Below are 26930 nucleotides of genomic sequence, written 5' to 3' on the forward strand. Positions count from 1 at the left end.
GCAATAAATACCTTTTTTATTTATCCCATGACAGAAACAAGCTTCCATAGTTATTGCCGTTTTAACCATCTTTTTCTTTAATAACAGCTTGCAAAGCTGCATCATATTTGACAGGTTCATAAAACAATTAGCACCGAAACTGTTAAAATTGCATTAAATGGAAAGGGAATCAACACAAGGCTTGCGGATAAGTACACATTGTTCTCTTAAATCATTGGTTGGACTTTTGTTGAATTTTGAAAAAATAAAAGTAAGTGTGATTCATTTTCTACACATCATCAAACCTGTGTGAAATTATGCAGCGGGTCATAAATTTGGGTTAATGAGTTCTGTCAGTTTTGCTGTGGACTTCGTTTGAGGGATACGAGGCACTGTGGGATGCCAGACAGATTTCGTGCTTATATCATGATGCAATCCTTAAAGAAAAGAAAACTCCTGCACGCTGGGATAACGAGCGCTTTCCTGGTTGGAATTCCACTCGTTATTCATCAACCGCGCCACATTCCAGTGCAGTGACATCACAATGAAACACTCTCCTCTACAAATCAGATTCCTGCGGCATAAACTCTCCTGTGCTCTGATCAGTGCAGGGATGTGCAGAGAGAGAAAGATGAAGAATGCATGCATGAGATTATATGCAAAACCTAATATTAAGCAATGCACAGGTTTGTGCCATCCAAACTGCCTTTCCAACAATAAACCATCACAAAAGTCAGAAAATGATCAATCTATAACTTAGAAAATGCTATAGTCAACAATAATGGCGAAAATAGCAAAAACACTGAAACATGGCTAATCATCTTAAATATGATACTCACATTTACATTTATCAGATGCTTTCATCCAAAGTGACTTACAGTGCATTCAGACTATACATTTTTTTTCACCAGTATGCACATTCCCTGGGAATTGAACCCATGACCTTTTGCACAGAGCCACAGTGGTAGAGCATGTTTCCCTCACTTTGCCACGAGGTCAGAATGGTTAAGTAATCATTAGTGCTTCCTTTGTTTTGTCGCATTCATGAATATGTAGTTATGGAAATGTGTCTGTGTTTGGTCTTTCTCACTGAATCAGTGCAAACTTGAAAGTTTTACGCGCTCTCTCTCCCGTGATGGAAGGATTCTGCATCTTTCTGGCGCAGGTTAAAATTTTGTCATGAAGCAATAGGATCATTTAAAAGAGTCAATATTTCTGGCTTTCTGTTTCTTAGATCTGCTAATACAAACATAACAGGTTTCACATGATCGACGTGCTTTATGAAACACAACACTGTGGAAAAACAGTCAAAAGAAAGACAGGAGATTATGCTTATTGTGTCCAGCTGTTAGCTCTGGAGGCGTGCGTATGTGTGATGCAGAAGATGATTTTCCATGATGAGCTGCAGGATTGTCTATCTTTATGAGAGCTTCAGCAAAGTAGAATTTAGATTTTTACAGCATATACAGCCATAAAGCATAAATATATATAGTACAGATGATTTTCCCATTATATTATTTGCAAACAGCATACAATACACATCTCAGCTGTAGTTTATTGGCACTGACCTCATGGCACCACAGCACAGACTTTTTATCAAACTTGCAAAGAACCCGGGGAAAGAGGAGTAGCTATTTATGGCTATTTATTGTAATACCTGTATAGATAGCGTCCTCTTGTGGACATACGTTGCAGTTAGCGAGTTGTCGTCTAGTTTTTTTTTTTTTTTTTTTTCTGTAACTATATCTGTCTACCTTTTTGTACTTTTTGTGCCATTGCCTGGAATAAACGAATAAAAAAAATATATATAAATAAAAAACTAGACGACACTCGCTAACTGCAACATAAACAGTTAATGGGATAACAAGGTAACGTTAAGTGTGCTAGGTCTACGGTTTGAAATGTTAAATTTGTATTGTTTATCATAGTTTAAATATTCACCTGTATCAGAAATTAAAATACACATCGTTGGTGTTTTTACAAACTTCTAAAAAGTTACTTGCCTGTTATCCGAAATAAAAAATTATTTGACTTACGTGAGACAAACTTCAACCGACTGTGTCCTGAAAATCAGTGACGAACAAGAAAAAGGTATTTAAAGAAAATACATAAAAAGAGATATATACTATTTATTATAGATCAGTGGGTCTATCAGATGTTTGTACACAGCAGATGTTTTCCAGATGAAGCGATCTTTAACAGACATTTTGCAGACGCACGTGTTCTATTCTGCAAATTCAATAAGGTGGATAAAAGCAAACGTCACTTGATTTCTTAAACTCATTTTCAACTACAAACAGCAGATGACGCTATCTGCTAGAACAACTAGACAATGAAATATCAGCTACTGTTTTTTTTTCCACACACAGATAATGCCCCTGACCCCTGACTAACCTCTTGTGCAGTTAGAGAAGAGTGGGAGAAAATATATAGTGTGTGTGTGTGTGTGTGTGTGTGTGTGTGTGTGTACAGTAAAATAGTAAGAATACATTTGATTCGAAAACAAAGGAAGTTCAGAACAGAATAATTAAGCCATGCAACCTGGGGGTGAAATAAATAAATAAATAAATAAATACTTGTACACTCTGTAAATATATTTTTCTTAAATAACACATACTCGCTATCTACAGGCCCTACTATTCTCATATCATTTAACTGTGATGTTCTACAAAACAACCAACTTTAACACACTTTTTGCTTACTGCTGTAAATGAGATTATTTGCTGTGAAATCCGTTTTCTCTCAGGTACATCACCAGCGTAAGCTTCATGGTCAGTAGGTCTACAGCACTCTTGTCAGTGCAGTCCAGTTACAACAAAAAGAATGTATCTTGATTGTGTCTAGTGGATATTTTTGGCAAAACAGTAAGGGGGTGTTTTCTACCCACTACATTTAAATCAATTTACATCCGTCAAATTCAGTGAGAACATTTGGTTCAGCAGTGGTGGACGAAGTACACAAATCAAGTACTTGAGTAAAAGTACAGATACGAATAATAAAATATTACTCCAGTAAAAGTAAAAGTACTCCTTTTTCAATTTTACTCAAGTGAAAGTACAAAAGTACTCAATTTTGTATGTACTTAAGTAAAAAAGTACTGAAAGATAGATGTTTGCAATTTTATATAGGCTAATTAAATTTTATATTAGCACTGCTACTGCTCAAAATACCTGGGATTTTTTCCAAAATAACCACTATATGGAGTCAAGATATATTTTTGTTGTTGATATGGACTACGCTGACGAGAGTAATGTTCCCTGTGAAGCTTACACTGTGATGTACCTGAGAGAAAACAGAGATGATAATCTGATCTTCATCAGTAAGAAAAAAGTATTTTAAAGTTTGTGGTTTTACAGAAAACCACAGTTATATATGACAAGATAATAAGGTCTGAAGTTAGGAAGAACATCTTAAGGAAAATATAATTATATTTTCATAATGATTTTTTCCTTCTCAAACCTTGTCTGCGGTGTAAAAACACCCCTGGCCAAACGGGGTGCATCTCTTCCCCTCTTTGATAATTACTGTAGTAACCATGTTCTGAACATCACAATCTTTCTTTTCTCCCCAGATGTAATCTATATATCTATATCTATCTATCTATCTATCTATCTATCTATCTATCTATCTATCTATCTATATATATATATATATGTATATATATATATATAGGTGGTTGAATAAAAATGTTTGTACATTATTTATAAAAATTACCTCAAGTTAGCACCAGCAAGCCTGCTAGACATTTAGCATCAGCTACAATATTTAATTATTTTCAGTACCGTTCTGAATAAACATTCATGTCTGTCTAACGTTACTCGTCTAAAAAAAAAAAAGCCTCAAGTTCAAATATTCATTTATCACCAATTAACTGTTTGACAAACACTTCCTGCTTCGAGATCTGAATTAAAAAAAATCTCAAACATGCTCCGAAGTCCCAATCTGAATCAACCGAGTCGCGAACCGGCTCCGAAGTGCCGATCTGAATCAACGGAGTCGCGAACATGCTCCGAAGTGCCGATCGGTATCAACCGAGTCGCGAACATGCTCCGAAGTGCCAATCTGAATCAACCGAGTCGCGAACAGGCTCCGAAGTCCTGATCTGAATCAACCGAGTCTCGAACAGGCTCCGAAGTCCTGATCTGAATCAACCGAGTCGGGAACATGCTCCGAAGTGCCGATCTGAATCAACCGAGTCGCGAACAGGCTCCGAGGTGCCGATCTGAATCAACCGAGTCGCGAACAGGCTCCGAAGTCCTGATCTGAATCAACCGAGTCGGGAACATGCTCCGAAGTGCCGATCTGAATCAACCGAGTCGCGAACAGGCTCCGAAGTGCCGGTCTGAATCAACGGAGTCGCGAAAATGCTCCGAAGTCCAGAAGTCCCGATCTGAATCAACCGAGTCACGAACAGGCTGTGAAGTCCCGATCTGAATCAACCGAGTCGCGAACAGGCTCCGAAGTCCCGATCTGAATCAACCGAGTCGCGAACAGGCTCCGAAGTGCCGATCTGAATCAACCGAGTCGCGAACAGGCTCCGAAGTGCCGGTCTGAATCAACCGAGTCGCGAACATGCTCCGAAGTGCCGGTCTGAATCAACGGAGTCGCGAAAATGCTCCGAAGTCCAGAAGTCCCGATCTGAATCAACCGAGTCACGAACAGGCTGTGAAGTCCCGATCTGAATCAACCGAGTCGCGAACAGGCTCCGAAGTCCCGATCTGAATCAACCGAGTCGCGAACAGGCTCCGAAGTGCCGATCTGAATCAATGTAAAAAATAATTCTATTTCTCTAATAACTCTAACTCTACAACGCGCTCACAATATTTCACGGTTCTTACTTCAGGAGACTCACACTAAACGGTTCATTTGAATCAGTGAGTGGTCGACTCCAGAACAGCTGCAATCGGATCATTCTAATTCGTAAACGAATCGTTTGAAGCGATTCGCGATCCGATTTAAAGGTTTATTTTGAAAAGACTCAGTTCGTTCATGATGAATCAGACACCGCTTCTGCGTGTCGGAGCACGTGATATATTATAGGGAGTAACGATATGTTTTATGAAATGTAGTGAAGTTAAAAGTACGATCTTATGTTTTGGAATGTAGTGAAGTAAAAGTAAAAGTTACTCAAAATAAAACTACTTCAGTAAAGTAGGTACAGATACTTGAAAAATGTACTTAAGTACAGTAACGAAGTAAAGCTACTCCGTTACTGTCCACCACTGTGGTTCAGAAATACAATTTCTCCATATGTGTCTCTCTTCCAGAGAGAGAGTCTCTAGCCAAATCAATAACTCATCACTGGTCAGTGTGTGTCTGTGTATTTAGGTCAGGGTTTGAATGCTGGGAATATAAACCAGAGAACATCCACTGTTTCTGTTCAGCACAGTAAAATGATTTTACACACACACCTTAAGACTTTTCACTTTTTTCACCTCACGAACATTTTTCAGACGTTTTGAGTTTTTCGAGATTTTCTCTAAATCACTAACACATGCTGTTCTACGGTGCAGATGATGAGAGGTGCAAAGCATCACACGTTAAAATAAAAATGTGTAAGATGCGAACATTTTATTTTTAGAGAATATATCTTGAATTAACTTCTTAGTTGATTGTCTTAAGCATAAATAGATCGAAATGTAGGTTTATGTTTAAATAGTCCCTTTTTTATTACAAAGAGATGGTTGATAATGATTCAAGAACAGCATAAAACTGCTGATCTCACATCAGCTGCTGTATTTATTTGTAGGCATTGCGAATCATGTGATGAATATAGTCTGAGTGTTCAAACAAACACAATAAAAAAACAAAAAGTGAGCTCTGAAGAAAATATAACTGCTGTTTGCTCATGTAAAAGTTGGCACCCACAACACTAGAGTGTTTGGCATTGATATGCGATTGCTCACTGGGTCAAAAGTCAAAAGTTCCCATATTTCACTAATATTACAGGTGCTTCGGATTTAAGACAGATATTTCAGATTTCAGTGTGTCATTTTGACACTCAGCGGGAACAAAGATGAGCTTCGATCATGTTCAACTTTCTCTTTCTGTGTCTTTATGTTCATACCACTCATCTAAAATTCTCTCTTCTTGCAAGAAGTTTCCAGGATACATGTTTCCCAGCACACACTGCTTCTGCACTTTGAGGTCAGAGCCACTCTGACCAAACAGTGAGTGATAAAATTCACATAAACCACAGAGCACATGCTTTTCTTTTTTTTCCCTCTCTGCAGTGCTTTACAATTAACACAACAACAAACTACGACCGTAAAGAAAAATGAAAACATGCTGGGAATGTGCTCATGCTCAGGGCATCCAAGAGGTAGATGAGTTTGTTTCTTCATCAGAACCGATTTGGGGATATGTATCATTACATCACTTGCTCACCAATGGATCCTCTGCAGTGAATGGGTGCCGTCAGAACGAAAGTCCAAAGATTTTTTGCATTAATTCCTTTAATGTTCTAGTTGCAGTAGTTGTGTTAGTTGTAAGAGGAAACATTGTGCTCTCTGTGGTTTATGTGATTTTTTTTTGTTCATATACTTGACCCGAATTACGAGTCAGAGCTCTTCTCCCTTCTTGTTTTGCAGCGATTCATTCACGCAGAAAAAGACTCCGCGAGGGGAAGTATGGGAGGAATTCCCTCGACTCGGCACAAATCTGCCCCTCTAAAGCCCTGCTGTGCAGATTGTCCTACTTCAGGCCATGTGGAAAGAGCAGGTCCAAAATGCTGAAACCTAGCTGTGTTATTCTACAGATGTTTACAGGCTGGCTGGGAAGAGCCCAGAGGCCCGGACATACCCGGAATATCTGTCCTCTCCATCGGTTTCAACGCAGAGATTAAGAAAAGCAGGGTAGTAACAACATGCTGATTAAGTGCTCAACGATGTTTTAGTGTCAGAATGTCACACTTCAGTCCCTGTTTACTGGAAGTTCTGCTTAATAGCACAGTGTTCAGTATCTAATACCACAAAACAAGAGCCCTTTCAGTATGAGGGAATTCCTGCAGTGATGGAGACAGAAGATTATGTCTTCCCTATACGGTTTTAGAAATGTCATTCTCAATTTTAGTTTTTAGTTAATGTTCATTTTTTAAAGATAACTTCAATTATTCTTTATATATATATATATATATATAATAATAGATATATAATTTTTTTTATATATAAAAAATTATATATTATATAATTATTTAACTTGTACAGCAAAAAAAAACAATTCACTCATCAATCTAAAAGAACAAAAAAATCCATAAACCTCAGATCATTTGTTTTCTATAAATATTATTCACACAAACATCAAACAATGCCACATTTAAACCAATGACATAATAATTATTGCTATATTAGTAGTAGTAGTAATAAATCAATATTTATTTCTACATTCTGGGAAAATCAGCATGTAGATCTGAACAGACTCTTCTTATTTTCTTTAGTTTTTATTTTTATTTCATTCAATCAGTGAAAATAAAACATTCATAAAATGCAAAGCAAAATAACATAACCTTTTAATTTAACTTAATAAATGGCAGAGTTACAAAGTTTCTTGATTATATGAAAACTTTATCACTATTAAAAATTCAAGCAACATGTTTGTCACACACAAAAAAATAAATCTCATGGCAATTTGATTCATAAGAAATTGACACCTCATAAAATAGTTACGTTTTCCTGTAATATTTGGTCGATTTGTTAACATATTTTGATATTAACCTAGAAGTTACATTTATATTTGCTACAAAAATCACCAAAAATGCCATAAGAATGATGATGCTATTAAGATTACACACTATACAAATTACACTGATCCACTCAATAGACACGCATAAACTAGCCCAGACCAGCACTAAAACTCATTCCTGGTCAAAGCTGGTGTTTTAACAAAGTGAACAAAAATGCTTAATGTGAGAGAAGTGGTGATCAGAAGTGGTTGACCATAGCTTTCTGTTTTATGAAAGAGTGAATTTAATGTCACCAGCAATTGTGTAAGACAGAAACAGTGTGTATTCATAATTATTCATGGATTCATTGCACAAGCAGCTGAACTGGTCACGTTCTAGCTTCCTACCAAGAGCCATTTCAACAAACAACACCCTTAAACAGACTGGTTCATTTCCAGCCCGGAGCCCTTTGAAGTTAAAACACATTCAATGTCACACACTCATAAATTTATATGCATTATCCTATAACCAGTTTTAAATTTAGTTTGGAAGGAAACTGTAAATAGATTCAAAAACAAGAAGAGAGGTCACCGTGGGAACGTAACCAGCGGAAACATAAACAGAATTATGGGAAACCGAACTTTCTTCTCTCAGTGGGTTTCTGGGTCCAGAGAAAGGGCTGTCAGTGTGCGGCAGTCCCACACCCTGTGTGTGTTTGTTCAGACTCATACATTGTTTCTCCACTTCCTCAGTTGTTCCTTTACTGCACTTCTGATGCTTTTGCTGGAAGTGAGTCTCTGCTGAAGGCCCAGGCTGGTGCGCTGAGCCCATTCCCACGACCCACTGCCCTTCCTACTTACACACTCATGCAGATCACTAAAAGATTGCCCTTTTTTTTCTCCAAGCGTGGCATGCAAAAATAGACTCAGATGGGAACATTGAAAAGTCATGGATCTCAGGACAGAAATGAAGAATGCAATTCTCTAATAAGCATAATTTTCTTTGAACATGTGCCTCCCTCTCAAACACTACTCTATTTTTAAGACTTCTTAAAAAAAATAAAAAAAATAAAACGACATCTGCTATGAGTGGAATTTAAAAACTTGTGTCTAGATGACATTAAAGCTGCGGTAGGTAACTTTTAAAGCTCTAGCGGTTAATAAACAGAACTGCTTGCGTCTTGCGGAAGAACATCGTAGCCGGAACTACTTCTCTCTGTTTATGTCTATGAAGAATCACAAAGGTACTGGGTTACTCCGCCGCAGTACCCCCGAAGCAATCTAAAATAGTCTGAATATAAACACTTATTATAGGTGCACCCTAGTGATTCAGGACAAGCTAAAAACACGGTTTGGAAAATGGATTCATGGTGTACTCGCTTGTTATATACATTTTTCTACATTTTGAATACAAACAAAGTTACGGACCGCAGCTCTGATTGGTTATTTTTTACCGGCAGCGATGTATTTCTGCAAATGGCAATAGGAGCACTGGGAGGAGTCAGAGGAGCTTGATTTTTTTCACAGATTATCTGTCTCATATTCTACTGTCAGGACATAATGACAGGTTTAACAAATATGTAAAAAAATATTTTTTTTTTACAAAAGTTCCCTACAGCACCTTTAACCTGTCATCTTAATTTAATGATCTAAACTCTTGGTATAACAGTATGTATGATGGATGTATGGACAGTAAGAGGAAGTGACATGCGTGTGTGATGAGCTGTCCTGTGAGGAACGCCACAATGGAAGCTCAAAGCCATTACAAAAAGTATACCTGCCAATTAGCTTAATGCTGTACACCACAAAACCCTTGATGCGACACAGAACCTCTGTTCAGTGCCAGACACAAGCCAGCATCCCTAACCATCCATCAGGGGTCAGGGGTCATAAAGTGAACAGAATGTCTTTTATTGATGTGTGTTTTAGCAAGGGTTAGCAACTGATATGACTCTGTCTACGTCAGTCAGGACAGAACATACCCAGGTGAGCACGCATGAGGAATAGCCTGAACTCAGCATTGCTGCTGAAAGTTCATTCGGTTGGATTGGATCATTTCACGGTCGCTTAGCAGCCTGTCTCCGAGTGAGAGAGCTTCACAGCTGAGGTCAGGAGTGAGACGGGGCACTTTCTGTGTAGCCTGTATATTCTTAAAGGTGCTATATGTCCTTTTTTGACTGTAATAAAGCATAAAAATATCATAATACTTAGGAAACATGGTAAGTGTTTGCATGCTTACACTGTAAAAAAAAAACGGCAGCTGCGGTTGCCACAATTATAAGGTTAAAAATACGTTAACAACTTTTTAGGTTTTACGGCTAAATTTACAGTTTAATTCCATAATTTAACTGATACTATACCGACTTACTGAAGCACTGAAATCTGTTTTGTACCTTTGTAATACACTGATAATAACCCAAAGCAGGTGGTGACGAGAAAGTCACGTGATGAAACAAAGTCCATCACAAGCAGATTTTAAATAATAAGAAACATAGAAGGTGCACGGTGTCATTCACACAAGCACTAAACACCATCACGATGAGACTCATTAAACTTAAATATACAATAAACATTAACTTAACAACATTTTATGTAACCTACAACCATAATAAACATAACAGATAAGAAAAAAAAAAAGAAAAAACATCGTTATTTCAAAGAAAAAACATCAAATTCAAACAAAATTTGAAATACAACGCAGAGAATTCTGGGAATGTCAGCTTACGTTTTTTCCTTGTAAATTTTACACACAATGACCGTTTGTATTGTAGCATTTTCACAATTTTTTACCGTTAAAAAACACAGTCATTTTTTACAGTGTAGGAAACATGGTAAGTGTCTGCATGCTTAGGAAACATGGTAAGTTTTCTCTGAAATGCAATGCTATAGCCAGTTACTCTACTTTGAAATGTGTGTTCCACATAGAACTGTCTGTTTTTGTTTTGGTCTGTGTGATTCTACCCACTGCCAGTTTATCCAATAGTATTTTGACCCCCGGGTTGCCAGTTAGCAGAAAAGACAGCGTATCGCAGCCATGGAAGCCAGCAAAAGAACTGGACCAGAGATCACAGATACTACCCGACATTAAAAGCCTCACCATCCAACTAAAAATATATTTTTTTCCAGAGAAATATTAAAACTCGGATAAATCAACTCATTAACTTACAGTGTAGGGCTCATCACATTACACTATCAATTGCACTCATTCCTCTTACAATCTGGCAACCCTCTCTAATATTTTGAATTTGGACTGCAGTACCCAGTCTACTACATACCACACCTTCAATGCATGCAAATGGATGTAAAATGTTTTAATCCACAGTCATAGTCACATAGTCATCAGCTGTTTGTTCATAACATGTATCGAAACATTTTTGCTAGGGAATTCTGCAAAGGGCATTGCTAGGTTGTTCTGGGTAGCTGCTATGGAAATGGGTGGTGGGTTCTAGGCTGTTTCTAGAGCATTACTAGGGAATTCTAGGTGGTTGCTAGGACATCGCTAGGGTTTCTGCATACTTTCTAGAGCATTCTGGGTGTTATTCATCTGTCAGCGGCAGGCAGGGTGAATCACTTAAGAACATCATGGAAGAGGAAATATATTTTTGTTGTTTGTTTAGCCCTGGAGGGTTCAGAATACCTCAGTTTGAGAGAAACCACACAGAGGGATGTGTCACAGACACTGGCGAGATCTCACGTGATTTACTATATGTTCAGGTCGTCCAACTTGTTTATCAGTTTCAGGTACCGCCAAATCAGGTGATTGCTAATGTAATCAAATCACCAAAAAGAACAAATGAGCTATATGAATCCAATACTGAACCAAAAATAAGCAGATATCAAGTGTTGCTTGCTAAACTTTCTTCTTTCAGATGAATGCAATTGGAGTTATATATATAAAAAATGTCCTGGCTCTGCCAAGCTTTATAATGGCAATATGGAGAAAAAAATATGGATTTAAATATGGACATTTTTCGAACACAAACACATCGCTTCAGAATTCCTTTATTAACCCACGGAGCCATGTGGAGCACTTTTTATGATGGACGGACGCATTTTTTGGGCTTCAAAATCTTGACAAACATTCATTGCCATTACAAAGCCTGGACATTTGTTATGTATTTAGCAGACGCTTTTATCCAAAGCAACTTACAGTACATTCAGGCTAACATTTTTACCTCCCTGGGAATTGAACCCACAACCTTTTGCACTGCTAATACTATTCTCTACCACCATTTGTCTGAAAAAACAAAGTCATATACACCTAGAATGGCTTGAGAATGAGTTAATCATGAGGTAATTTTCATTTTTGGGTGAAGTATCCCTTTAAAGAAGGCCACAGCCCAGGTTAAGTTCCCCTTCCGTAGTGGTTCTTAACTAGTTTACTAAAACCCAGCTAATGCAAACAATAAATTCTAATGCATAGTTAGGATAAGATGATCTAGATCCTTGAGCAAAAACAGTTGAAAACCCCTTCCCTACACTGTTGATTTTCCATTACTACTGAAAATTCAAACCCAGTGCCTTGCAGAGTTAAACCCTGTAAGATATTGACTTGTGTTGTGGGTTCTCTCTGGAGGTCACTCACTGAGACTGATCTTCACCCACCGCTGTGTAACGATCACATTACCTGGTGTCCAGTTCCTAATCCTTTAATCTCTTGGCCCTTGGTTGTTTCCATTATCAGCTCTTACATAAGTCCTGCTCCAAAAGTCCTGTAGAGGTCTTAAAAAATAAACAATAAGGGGTAGAATAAAAAAAAATTCATCAGTTTTGTTTAATTTCTAAGGATAATTTCATAAGATTTGACATGATAGTTGAGAAGAACGTGACTTCTCTGTTGATTTAAGCACTTTTATTCTTAATTTTACATTTATTGGTAAATTATGTGATTTAGAATCTCTGTGTTGGAATTTTTTAAGCTGAAAACGTCATTTCACAGAAAACCTTCAGTCGACATTTTGCTTCTGAATATGCCTTAAATTTCATTTGAAATACTATATATTTTGGAATAACACATTACAAATTCACTATACTGATTCTGATATATAAAAATACAATAAAAGCAGATTCAATATCACGTCCCTATTATGGGTGTCTCCCATGATTCTCCGCGCTGCACGGTAATGAATATTAATAAAGCTGCGTATCGGTTGTCAATGCCCGCCTATTGGCAGACGCTACGTAGGCTCATTAATATTCAGCAGCAGTTCCTCAACGTCACCGCGCAGTCAGTACTCGGTGTCAAAGCACGGAGCGCTTATCGCAGAACGCGTCAGGGAGAATTTTTATATATATGGTGCATTTCTCCGCGGACTTTCTTCACAGGATTCACTTTTTGTGTTATCAGAGTACAACGGTCTACGAAGAAAACATGTGCAACACAGAGGAGAGGTGAGAATAACACGATCATATTTTATTAATATATTCGTGCAAGATTTTGCAGCTGATATAATTAATTGACATATCTGTTTAGTCTTTTAACATTCCATTAACATATTTAAATATATTGAAAATATATTCAAATACTTAAAATGGATTAAATAAATCAAAATATGTATACCGAATTATTTTTTTAAAATATTATTTTCAATATTTACTTATATTTTATCAAAGATATAAAATATTTGAATATATTCAGACGCTCTATAATATATTTTCTTTCCCCTTAAATAATTATATGATTATATTTTCGATAATATTTCAAATTGAAATCAATTTTATATTTTGTTTGGGTATAGAGATGTCATGTATGTAAATTATGAATGGGTAGGATTTATTGTGATGTTCTAAAGGATCAGACTCACAGACTGTTATCAAAGCGGATTCAATGTCGAGCAAACAGACGAGTGTCTGAGAGAGAGAACTGATGCTATAAATATTTCACCCAAAACCCCATCAACTCAATTAGGATTTACGAGCTTGTAACAGGACCAAATCACTTCGTTTTTCAGAAACGATCTAATTTCCTCGTTTGCAATTTTCTAATCTGGATTGAGACTGGAAAACCCCAGCACAGATCACCTGCAAGCATCATGTTATGAAACTTTTCTGTAACAAGATTAGCACAAGTGCAGGTGAGAGCTGATAAACCACATTTAACCTGGGATTTAATGTATTCTGAGCAAAGAATACAAGGACAGAACATTAGATAAACATTAAGGTGTAGTTCCTAGAGTGTTCTGTTGTTCAGTTAACATCTCTGCAGGTGCCCTGTTTATAGACCCATTCAAAATTCAAACCTCATTTAATTTTGTTCCCCTTTTTTCATTTTATTTTCGTTTTACTTGGAATCCATCCAGATCGGCAACTCTCAAAAGACAAACACTTGTCTGAAGAATGCAGCAGCATTAAATCTCTGACAAAACAGAAACATGTCAAACTTGTTTTCAAAGGTAGCCATTTGCTTGAGGCTTCGTAATCTGGAAAACACAATCCTGGCATATTTGTCCTGGTCAGTGATTGGTCTAAACCACATTCACTGTAGGGCTGCTCGATTACGACAAAAAGCTCTAATACCCTTGAAATTGTAATTGGCATTATTAATTACAATTATCACAATTTACACTGAATGATGTTCCATTGTTTAATGCAACTGCATGCCGTATTTATATGAAAATAAATAAGCTGAAAGCACTATAACTGAACCTTTTTTGCGCTTTTCTATAAGAATAAGCCTCAAATGTCAACTGTACATCAGATTGGTTTCTTGAATGCTATACTGAAACTAAAATTAAAATAATGGGGGAAACCCTTTAGAAAAGGCTTCTTAAGCATGCAGAATAACATAAATGAACTATATTAATTTCCACTTTGAACGTTAATTGTGGCATCCGTAATTGTAATCGTAATTATATTTTCGATTAATTGTGCAACCCTAATTCACTGTGAGTTGAAGGTTGGACTTCACCCTTCGTGTCCCTCTGTAGCCAAATTATAACTGTTCCTGGAAGACTCGCAGTATCCTGTTTTGGTTCTGACTGTTTCCTGGCCTTTCTCCAAACACTCACCACCAGAGCCAGTAATTACTACACTAAAGATTAACCTGAATCCCAGGCTTTAAACGGATCCAAATTAACACCCTGTGCTGGTCCTGGAGGTCAACAGGAGTCAGGAATGATCTTCATTGATACTGGATCGTTTAAGAGATAGATTATTCCTATCTTATATCACTATTGTTCATAATTGGCAACCCATGTACACTCTTAAAAACAAATACATTCTGCAGTGATGCTGTAGAAGAAACATTTTGGGTTCCGAAAGAACCTTTCAGTGAAAAGTTCTTAAAATAACAGATTATTATCTTTTTTTTTTTTTTTTTTTTTTGGTGTGAAGAACATTTTGAAAACATAAAGAAATTTTGACCAGCTTTAATGGTTTCATGTTTTTTTGGAAAGCTTTCATGGATGTTAAAGGTGGAACCGGTCATCGTGCCCTGATTGTGCACCAGGCATGAATGCTAATTATTTTCCAAGTGTTAAATTTCACAATTTTTACGAAAGACCCACAGTTTTCATTTCTTTTTTTTAAAAGTAGGCCTGAATCTGTTTTGATCCAGAGCATATACAGTCAGAGACTGTAGTGGGGGAGTGGGGTGCTTGAATGTCAGAGGGTGAAAGCATCGGCTTTCAAAACAAGCTGACATTTAACTCACAGATGCCCACTGCTTCTATATAGAGACCAGGAGAATCAAGACAATCAAGAACATCTCAAGAGTGCATTGAAATATCTGTCATAATTATTCTTTGCCCTTGAATAAAAATAGTCTGTATCGTAACCAAAAATGCAATTCAGCATCCTTGGTAACAGTGCCACCTGTTTTCATGTGGTCACTATCCAGATTTTGTCACCTGGGTTACATGTTCAGTTGCCAGGGCGTAGAAACCACAGCACATCCCTCCTTTCATTTGCTTGCTGGGTAATCAGGCTCATGAGACGTGAAAAAACACTCTAGCTTTGAACAGCCATTACTTTTGTGCCAGCGTGCTGTAACCATGTCAGCTGATAATGCCATAAAATATGAATGCTCTGTTTCCTGATCAGCATCTTGCCGATAGGTGATCATGAGATATCATATTCCTTCTTTTCGTTTGTTGTAAACAGGGCTGTTTTGAAAAGTAGGACTGCTTTCAATCACAACGAGACATTTTTGCTGACAGTTTGCGGCCTGGCTTCAGCTCAGAAGTCAGATCCAAAGATCTCCCGACATGACACGGGGACGTAAATGTCTGTTATTTCCATCTTTAAAAGCCAGTGCTGTAACTCAAGCCCTCTGGGATGTGAAATGTTCTCAGCCAAGCTGCTATATACAGACTTGTTTTCACATCATGTGCTTGTTTGTGAGCTGCGCGAACTGCTTTCGCTTCTGTCTAGTGGAAAGCGAAACATCTGTCTCCAAGAACCCAAATATCTCTGCTTACAGATAGTGTAAAGCTGACATCAGGTCAGTTCATGCTTGGGCTCTGTGACCTGATGTAGTTTGTGCAAAAGCAGTAGGCTACTTGTTTTCCAAGTCTTAGATGCTGACCTCCTAAAACTCCATAAATAGTTATTGCTTAGCTTTTTCAAGCCGACGTCAAAGTCTCAAGTGCTGCCATTGTCTGTAATCAGAGAACCGAGTGTTAATGTGAAAACACTGCTGCAGAAAATATTACAAGGTGACACAGTGTCTGATAAGGCATAAGAACAGATATAGATAGAGCAAGCCCATAAAAGTGCCAATGTTTCAGTGGAGCATACAGTCAGACTGTTGTTATGCTGTTAGCACGATGGCTATTTGTTATCAGCTGGCACCCTCAGGCTTGTGCCAAGCTGCGTCATGCACGTGACTCATGATGCAGAGAGAAGGTTGCTTTTAGAAGCACATGCCAATTTTTGTTAACGAGCTAAGGGATAATCTAACACAGCTATGAAATGATCCGTCTCTGTCTGTCTTGTAGTTGTGCTGTGCTGGGCTCGAGGCAGCAGGCTCCAGGGCCTCTGTGGTGCTCCTGATGCCCCTCTCCCACTGACGAAGATCCCGGGTGGGCGAGGGACAGGCAGGGATCTCCCTCATAGTGTACTGCACAAGGTAAGAATTAACATGTTTTTGTACAAACTTCACATTTGAACATAGAAAAATGTAGATATATTTAAAAGTTCATTTTTGCATTGCTCACCAAAAACCAAAGAGCGGTAGGCTTAGTTCAACCAAACAAAATTTACTAAAAATATACTCAACATCAGGCCATCCAAGATGTAGGTGAGTTTGTTTCTTCATCAGATCTGGAGAAATGTAACATTGCATCACTCGCTCCCCAATGGATCCTCTGCAGTGAATGGGTGCCGTCAGAATGAGAGTCCAAACTGCTGATAAAAACATCACAATAATCCACAAGTAATCTAAACATTTCACTTCACAAGATGTTAATTGATAGACTGGAGTGGTGTGAATTACTTGTGGATTACCTTGATGTTTTTATCAGCTGTTTGGACTCATTCTGACGGCACCCATTCACTGCAGAGCATCCATTGGGGAGCAAATGATGTAATGCTACATTTCCCCAAATCTGATCCATTAGTGAAGTAAGCATGTGATGTGAAGTAATACACTTAAGATGTAGACCTAGTAATGAATTACACTCTTTTTACACAATATTGTAAAAACAATATCTCAGCATTTTGGAATATCAGATATATTAGTTAATCAGTACTTTACAGTACACAAAATGTGATGCAGCCCATCTCCGTTTACTACTTTACTACCGAAGCATGACCTAATTAAACACCCTAAACAGTAAATGAATACTTAGGTCAGTAAGACACTGGAGCAGCAAGCCATGCCATTTCCAAAAAACATACACAGACAACCAGCCCAAGAGAGGAGATGGGTGCGACGAGATCTCTGGAGCTTGTTATTTGTCACGTAGCTCTGTGCCATATTTACAGCTAGAGTTTCCATCTGTTCTACATATGTACGGTGTATAGATGTCAGCACTGTCTGTGTGCAGGCATGCGACCGTCTCAAAAAGGTTAAGAGGTTTTGGATCACTCACACCTGTGCAACGAGATATTATGCAAGTGACTGAGTGACTGTTGGTTGCTTTTGAGCTCATTTATATCAATTGATTGTGTTTAAATATTCCACTCTGATAATATTTAGAGAAAATCAATTGAAAAAGTATAGGATAACACTGCGTTCATTACCAAAAACACTCCAAAAATACCGCAGTGCTTCACAATATCATAATTGAATCGATTTGTAATTAAGAGTTTACATTTATTTAGATGACCTGTTTCTACATTTAACTGTTGGACATTTTATGTGCACCATAAAAAATATTGCTATTCTTATATTTATAGGATCAAACATGGATGCTTTATGTTGAGAAAAGACCGTATTATAATTACGCAAACCAAATGCGTCGATTGTGTTTTATTTTTGTAATTTTTGGAGAAACGATAAAGATACAGTTGATATTTAAACGAAACGTAACAGATCTCGATTAGGTCCCTTGACTCTAACTTGACTCCTATTAACATTCTGACAACAAGCTTGTGAGTAAACACTACATGTGTGTCCTCCAGGACGAAAAGTTGACGGTGACTCAGACGGGGGCGGTAAACGGAGCGCCCCCTGTCCTCCACTTCCAGTACCAGTTGAGTGAGCGACGGTTCTCCTGCTGGGACACAGTTCTATCGGACGACGCGCTCTACCTGGAAATCCCCACCGGAGCTCTTCACAATGGCAGCAGAGAAGGGTACGTTGGGTTAATAATCTGTCATTGTGCTGCTCTATATTGAAGATGAAAGCAGAACCATATCTGTCTGTCTCTACATGGTTCAGTTTTAGGGCACAGTAGAAATATGTGCGCTCTGACTAAAGTTGTTCTGGCTTCTACATCTGCATTATTACATAAGGTAGACATTATGTAAAAGCAGCACTGCGTCACCATCTCTGTCTCTCTCATTACGCTGCAGTTTAACCCGGCTGCTGGAGTTTGCAGAGGAGCAGTTGAAAGTCAGCTATGTGTTCCTGTGGCTTCAAAAAAACAGAGACGATCGATGTAAGAAATGTTTAAAAACACGTTGAAGTATTTTGACAAAAAAAATTAAATTCTGTAGTCATTGACTCACCCTCATGTTGTACCAAACCGATATGACTTATGGCCTGTTCAAACCAAAGAATGCTAACTAACTATAAAGATGACTATAACAATTTTAGCATCCATACCACCACACAATAACCTTCTGTCTATTAAAAGCATTAGATCATTAAAGTTATCGTCTTGGTGTCAACAGGGATTTCATTTTTTCTGTGCAACACAACCAAAGATATTTTGCAGTTTTTCCCCTACAATGCAAACAAATGCACTTTATAATGCTTTTTGTAATTGTTGGAGCTTGACAGCCTTATTATGATTGTGCATTGTTTCAAAGTAGCTTCACAGCAATAAACAGGAAAATAACAGTGCAATAACAATGCAAACTAAGTTCAACTAAAATATGAGTCAAATTTAAATTGTGCTGTAATGCAGCTCTAAAAAAAACCAATAGTGACATTATTTGGCTCAAGTCAGTTCAGTTCAATAACCATGTAAGGGTTCATCATTTATAAAACCAGTTAAATTCAGACAGTGGCAAGGAACCCAAACTCCATCATTGAGAGGATTGATTGAACGGATTGAAATTCCTTCTAAATGCATACATTTTCAACGTGAGGGAGAGTAAATGATAATAGAACTTTCATTTGTGTTATAAAATCTTTTAAACTGGATAATGAATCTTATACCATTCAGTAAATGAGGAACTGTCTTTCTTTCCACTTGTGCAGTGTCCATCATGAAGACCTTCCACTACATGGGTTTTGAAGTGGTAAAACCGGGTCACCCGCTGGTGCCGACCCGGCCTGATCTTCTCTTTATGGTCTATTCCATGGACAGCAGCAGTTCTGATGAAGAGTGACCATCAAACTCTCAATCACACTTAATGCCCCCCCCCCCACTATACTTCTGCATCAGGGACTTTTAAGAAAGGGGGAGGGGTGAAGCTGGGCAGACTAACACTCTGATTGGTTCAGTTTCCATTATTATCCCACCAATCGGTTTTGATTGGCCGTTCCATCAGCAGGAGGTGGGTTGGTGCTAAAGCAGAAATCCAGCATACCCTCTCTGTTAGTTCACACCATATATCAAACTTTTGTGTACACTATGTATGGAACATTTAGAACAGGATACAGATGGCAGACATGGTAGTGATACTTTTTACAGAAGGGAATGCATTTGTAACCAACTAGACTGTAGAATGTTTCCAGTAGCTGATAATGGTGAAACATCATTTTTTTAGTTTGTTCCAGATTGGCTGTCTTCACTGTTCTGGTTTTACTCTTCTTTAGAAGTTTCTGGTGAAACTTTCACTAGTTAGTCATTCAATGTTCTCAAAGGAAGCAAGCTGAATAGCTCTCAACTCTTAGTAATGATGACTCGACTCAACAGCAGTTAGCTTTTCAAATACTCGTTAGGATTTATGCTATGTTCCCTTCAACTAAGAATGTTTTGCATTTCCGACTTCCTATATAGAAAAGTGCAATAGAACGCACTTGAAGTTGGACTTCAAACTTGGAAAACTCTATGAAAACTATAATTTTGAGAAGCAGGAACTGGGGAGATGTGCCGTTAATACTAAACATTCACTTTTAAGCTAATAAAAGTTTCCTCATTGTATAAAATGTTGCAGTAACATGTGTAAAACACAGTAAACAATCTTCACTGTTGATGATTACACATCTACACATACTATTACGCTTTATTCTTGCCATTCAATGATATCAAGTATGAAAAATATCTCTCAATATTGGATAGAACGCAGCATTCTTGCGCAAGTTCATTAAAAAAGTGAATCATTCCAGACCCCAACAAAGCACTTGAGTGTAAGTTTAGTTGATTTTTTTTCTGAGTCTGGTTGTGGTGTTTACTTTTCACAAATTCTTTGAATAGAAGTTGTTTAATCAGGCCTGTTGCTTATATTCTTTAATACAAAGCCAGACCTGAAAACTTTTAGATGCATGAACATGTTTGTGATGAACTCATTCTAGTTTAAAATATCTTGAAGGTCCTCATTTTTATTTAGGGAAATGCATTGACCACCAGTGGTCTTCTACATGAGTCTTACCATAGTCCATCACACCTTTTGTCTTTGCCATCCCAAACCAAACCAACAGGAAGTGTGAGAGCAAACCAACCCCACCCTCTGTCCCTCAGGGGCTTTAGCACTTTAGGAAAACACAAGCAATTCAGCCCATGGTGCATCACATATCCATTACAGAGAGATCTACTTTAAGCCATCAAGATGTTTTGCGGTGTTTAGTGAACTTGCCAAAGGTAATGGTCTCCATTCAAAGAGAATGCCTCAAGTCTCATTCAGATAAGACTGGTGAACCCAGAGTAGCAGCACCTTCAGAAAGCAGATTCAGTCCTGGCGCAGTCAGGTATAACATGCAGAAACATTCCCTGAAACGGAAGTCTTTGTTTCTTTGATTCTCGGTCCTCTCCGTGGAAATTAGGTGCAATGAATTCAGTCCTGTATACTTCTCAGCAGTGTGGCCTTTAGGTTTTGCATGTGTAAATAGATCTTACTTCTCCTCATGGGCTGTGACAATAAGCTTTTAGAGAATGTTTTTTGTTCATCCACTTAAATTTTATTTTTATCTATTTGATTTATTTTGTCTATACTGATTGAATTGTAGGGTAGATCCATTTAATGACAATCTACACATGTATACGTTTTTCCTTATGTTCAATTAAAACATGTTACAAAACAAAACTTCTTTACTTGTTTTTTCCCTTCACAAATAAAATCAGATGCTTATCACTATCAGAAATTAGCTGAAAAGAGGAATAAAATGAAGCTATGAATGTCGAATTATGTGCAAACAAAAATGCAAATGGTAAAAAAAGTGAACTTTAAGACTAGACTATTGCAACTAGACTAAAGTAAAACTTAATAGACGTTTATTTACTCTCTTTTGGGTCTTCTATGGAAAAATGGTACCATTCATAGCTCTCAAATGACATTCACATTAAAAACATAAAATGCTCTTTTTTTAAAGCCAATCAATGACATAATCTATTGAATATATTTATCATAATTAAAATGTAGGTGCTTATAATGTGTACAATTTAAATTGTACACATTTTGTGTACTATTAATAAGAAATAGACATATACATTGACCAGAAAATACCACTCCTTTAGCATGTAGCTGTAAGGCTTCTAAAAATCAAACTACATTTCCCATCATTCTCTGCGGCAAACCAAAACACTTAGAGCATAAATAACACCCATGCTTGGCAAAATTATTCACATTCATTGTAAAAATGCTCATGAAGTAACTGTAGGCCATTCCACATTAAACTATTGTAATTAATTGCTTAAAGGTGCTGTAGGGAACTTTTGTAAAAAATAAATTTTACATATTTATTAAACCTGTCATTATGTCCTTACAGTAGAATATGAGACAGATAATCTGTGAAAAAATCAAGCTCCTCTGGCTCCTCCCAGTGTCCTATTGCCATTTGCAGAAATACATCGCTCCCGGTAAGAAACAACCAATCAGAGCTGCGGTCCGTAACTTTGTTTGTGTTCAAAATGTAGAAAAAATGTATATAATAAGCGAGTACACCATGAATCCATTTTCCAAACCGTGTTTTTGACTTGTCCTGAATCACTAGGGTGCACCTATAATAAGTGTTTATATTCGGTTTGTGTTTATATATTTTAGATTGCTTCGGGGATACCGCGGCGGAGTAACCCAGTACCTTTGTGATTCTTCATAGACATAAACAGAGAGAAGTAGTTCCGGCTACGATGTTCTTCCGCAAGACGCAAGCAGTTCTGTTTATTAACCGCTAGAGCGTCAAAAGTTCCCTACCGCAGCTTTAATGACAATGTTGGCACCCCAAAACAACACAAATAGACTAAAACTCTAAATGTAAAACTCTAAACTAAAACTAAACCAGTTTCTTGACTTGAGTTTCTTGTCTGACTCCAGTTGACAGACTGAGCTGAAGAACTTCTGTCACTGTGTGAACAAACCTGCAGGCCATATGCACTCAATGATCCGTGCTTGGTTATGTCACAGTAATTTCGTCCATTAAAATGACCCACATTTTCTCACGTTAAAGTTTCGGTGCTGCCGGGGTTACTGCTCGAGCTCATCGTTGTGTTCAGGTCTGATCTCTTGAGACCGTAATCCTTTTGCGCGCTTATGCAACACATTCCGAATTTTCCTACGCTTCTTAGAAAGCCCATAAAATAGGTCAGGAGTCAGTCAGAGATCTGGTTAATCCCTCACAAAAGACACACATTTTAAATTAAGAGTCTTAACTCCTATATAATCACACAAATATTTTTCTTGGAAGTACTTGATCATCTTGCGACAACATAGCCCAATTTATTTCTATAGCGCTTTATAAAAAATAGTATAGTAACCACATTTTAACTAAATGTTAAATTCAGTATGGTTTCTGACCTTAAGTGCTCCAAAATTTCTTGGTGAACGGGTGCAGTGACTTAAAAACACAATGGACCAACACTAGCAGATGACATTGCACCCCAAATCATCACAGACTGTGGAAACTTAACACTGGACTTCAAGCAGCTTGGGCTATGAGCTTCTACACCCTTCCTCCAGACTCTAGGACCTTGGTTTCCTAATGAAATACAAAACTTGCTCTCACCTGAAAAGAGGACTTTGGATCACTGGGCAATAGTCCAGTTCTTCTTCTCTTAGCACAGGTAAGACGCCTCTGACATTTTCTGTGGTTCAGGAGTGGCTTAACAAAAGGAATAGGACATCTGTATGCCTTTACTCCAGCCTCAGTCCATTGCTTGTGAAGTTCACTCAAATTCTTGAATTGATTTTGCTTGACAATCCTCATAAGGCTGCGGTTCTCTCGGTTGGTTGTGCATCTTTTTCTTCCAAACTTTTTCCTTCCACTCAACTTTCTGTTAACATGCTTGGATACAGCACTTTGTGAACAGTCAGCTTCTTTGGCAATGAATGTTTGTTGCTCCTTGTGAAGGGTGTCAATGATTGTCTTCTGGACAACTATCATCCCCATGATTGTGTGAACCAAACTGAGAACATTTTTAGGCTCAGGAAACCTTTGCAGGTGTTTTAAGTTGATTAGCTGATTGGCATGTCACCATATTCTAATTTGTTGAGATAGTGGACTGGTGGGATTTTGTTAAATGTGAGCCAGAATCATCACCTATCTCGTGCTCTTGGAGCATCGTAACATACCGTCACAAGGGTTGGAGAGCAGCCCAGCTCAAAGACTGCTGAACCGTCGAACGAGGTCTCTGCTACCGGCGAAAAACAGCCTTCTCCAGCCTAAAGTGATTCAAGCAGAGCAGGCACTGTTTAACAACGAACAGTGTCAATGTGCATACTACAACCGATCAGCCAAGGATCTAGATGCCCTACGACCAGGTGACATGGTCAGAGTGCAGTCATTTGAGCCTCACACCAAATGGAAGCTGGGCAAGGTGAAGAGACCAGTGGACTCTAGATCCTATGAGGTTGAAATGGATTCGGGTGCAGTTTTAAGGAGGAACCGTGGACACCTCAGACGTGCTCATGTTGCCAAAGACAACCAGATGTGGTAGAGTTGTTTGTCAGCCTCAACGCTACAAGGACTTTGTTACTCAAACTGGCATTTAGGTGATGTGAAGAGAAAAAAAAAAAAAAGGGAAAATGATGTGAGATGTAAAAGAAAAAGAAAACAATTTTTGTACATGTGAAAGTTAATTCCTATTTGCAGTTAATGTTTGCAAATATGTTACAGGGAAAGAAAACTCTAAAAGAGAAAGGATGTAACAATATGAACATTTTTATAATGCTTGTTCAGATTATACTTGCCACTAGGGGGCGAACAAGGGCTAATCTGGAAAAAAGTCAAAAAAGTGAGTGAGAAAGTGAGCTCACAAGAGAGACTGTGTTGACAGACTGTTGAATATAGGACCCAGTTGGGCCAGATTTAAGAATATAGACTCCTGTTTTATATGAAAATACCACACTTTAACAAATAGCGCTGGGGGTGTCATTTGATTTGGATGGGAACTTCGGATTGTGAATCATATGAGTCAGTTCGAGAGTTCAGAGCGTGATTCATTTGAGTCAGTTCGGGAGTTCGCAGCGCAAATCGTTTGAGTCCGTTCGGGAGTTCGTAGCGTGTTCGCGAATCATTTGAATCAGTTTGGGGATCGCGAATCATTTGAGTCAGTTCGGGAGTTCGGAGAGTGAATCATTTTAATCAGTTCGAGAGCTCGGAGCGGAATCGTGAATCATTTGAGTCAGTTTGGGGATCGCGAATCATTTGAGTAAGTTCGGGAGTTAATAGCGGGTTCACGAATCATTTGAGTCAGTTCGGATCGGAGCGGGATCGCAAATCATTTGAGTCAGTTCGGGAGTTCGAAGCGGGTTCGCGAATCATTTGAGTCAGTCCGGTAGTTCGGAGCGGGATCGCGAATCATTTGAGTTCGTTCGGGAGTTCATAGCGGGTTCGCGAATCATTTGAGTCAGTTCGAGAGTTCGGAGCGGGATCGCGAATCATCAGTTCGGGAGTTCGTAGCGGGTTCGCGAATCATTTGAGTCAGTTTGGGGTTCGCGAATCATTTGAGTCAGTTTGGGGATCGCGAATCATTTGAGTCAATTTGGGAGTTCGGAGCGGGTTCGCGAATCATTTGAATCAGTTCGGGAGTTCGTAGCGGGTTTGCGAATCATTTAAATCAGTTCGGGAGTTCAAAGCGGGTTCACGAACCCTCTATATAGAACCCCAAATGAACCCTTTTTTCTAAGACCGTTGTCCAGTGTTCGGCTGTTACTGTAATGCAGTTACTTTTGACAGTAATACAGTAACGCATTACTTTTTAAATAAATTAACTCCGTTACCGCTACCATATCGTGCATTGTCCGTTATGCTATTTCACTTTACTTGAGCATAAAGACAAAAACCTTTTAGTCAAATGTAAGCGGTGTCTTTCTGGTTTGAATGTCCTATCCTAGCCCACGAATTTCCAATCCCTGCGCTCAGATTTTGTAAACCGTACGCTCCGTTTTTGAATCTGTACCCACAAATTCATAATCTGCGCGCACACTTTCGCAATCCGTTCCCATGGATTTGTAAACTGTAGCCTACTCACAGATTTATACAGCAAGCTCCTACGTGTTAACATACAGTTTTAATGAATATTATTATGTGGAATGGGTCTACAGCAAAGTGTCTTGAGTGATTCTCTGTATGTTTTTCTCATACAGGTGAAACATTGTTGAAAACTTGCAGCCTGTCTCTACTGTGGAGTCGCGGCTTTCAGGCAGCTCCTTAAGCATGATAACATAGATTTCATTTTTAAACAGCATTTATATATATGTATGTTTCTCTAAATTGAATCTGAATAATTCAAATTGCTTTCATTTATTTATTTCAAAATGTTTTGTGTTATGTTGTCCATTGTTGATAGTTTTCATACTTAAGCTGTGAAAGGAACATTTTTAAGAGCTCAACACAACAGCTTTTATGATGCAGAAGCCACTTTAGTTTTTGATTCTGAATATATTATTCAGGTGTTTTGTTATTTATTTCAGAAATCCTTGTGATGTACAATATTCAGTTTGTGCTGGTCTGACTTAATCAAAATAGTGTTTAAAAATTACTTTCTGTTTTACTTTGTGTTTGTATAGACCATAACGCATAAAAGCACATTATTGGGAACATTAAAGTTCTTTAAAAAAGTAACTAAAAAGTTACTTTTAACAGTAATGCATTACTTTTTGGTATAAGTAATCAACCAAGTAATTGAGTTACTAGTAACTGTAACTAGTTACTATTTCTTAGTAACTAGCACAACACTGTCTAGGACTACATCATGTTCACACAGTGCCTATTTACTTCCAAATTCTCCCGATATGGGGACAGGAGACTTGTCAGGCAATAAATGGAAATGCAAAGTAACTGGTGTTACATTTTTGAAAAAGTAACTCAGATATTTTTTTGTAAATTAAAAAGTAATGTGTTACTTTATTAGTTACTTGAAAAAAGTTATCTTTAACAGACATCATGCAGATGTACGAGCCTATCTGCTATCTGGCCTAGTCTGTATGATTTTATAGTTACCATAGTAGTTTTTTTTTGTAAAGGTTAATGCAGAAAACCAGTCTCAGCCCACAACAACCTGAAAACCCTTCGTTTACACAGCACTCACATTAAGAGGCAGAAATTTCCAGATGAATGCTTTAACATTTTAGCTATTATTCAA

At 37.9% G+C, this 26930-nt stretch overlaps 1 protein-coding gene across 1 annotated transcript; it reads left to right on the forward strand.

Moving 5' to 3' along the window:
* The first annotated feature begins 12867 nt into the window (after positions 1-12867).
* Positions 12868-21435, forward strand: LOC127947030 (ornithine decarboxylase antizyme 2-like). Its single transcript, XM_052543926.1, is given in 6 exon segments — positions 12868-13029; positions 16575-16626; positions 16628-16705; positions 18202-18374; positions 18595-18680; positions 19448-21435. Coding segments are annotated over 6 exon segments (618 nt in total). The 5' UTR covers positions 12868-12931; the 3' UTR covers positions 19579-21435.
* Positions 21436-26930: the final 5495 nt, after the last annotated feature.

This window comes from Carassius gibelio, chromosome A25, assembly GCF_023724105.1.
Source record: "Carassius gibelio isolate Cgi1373 ecotype wild population from Czech Republic chromosome A25, carGib1.2-hapl.c, whole genome shotgun sequence".
Classification (NCBI taxonomy): domain Eukaryota; kingdom Metazoa; phylum Chordata; class Actinopteri; order Cypriniformes; family Cyprinidae; genus Carassius; species Carassius gibelio.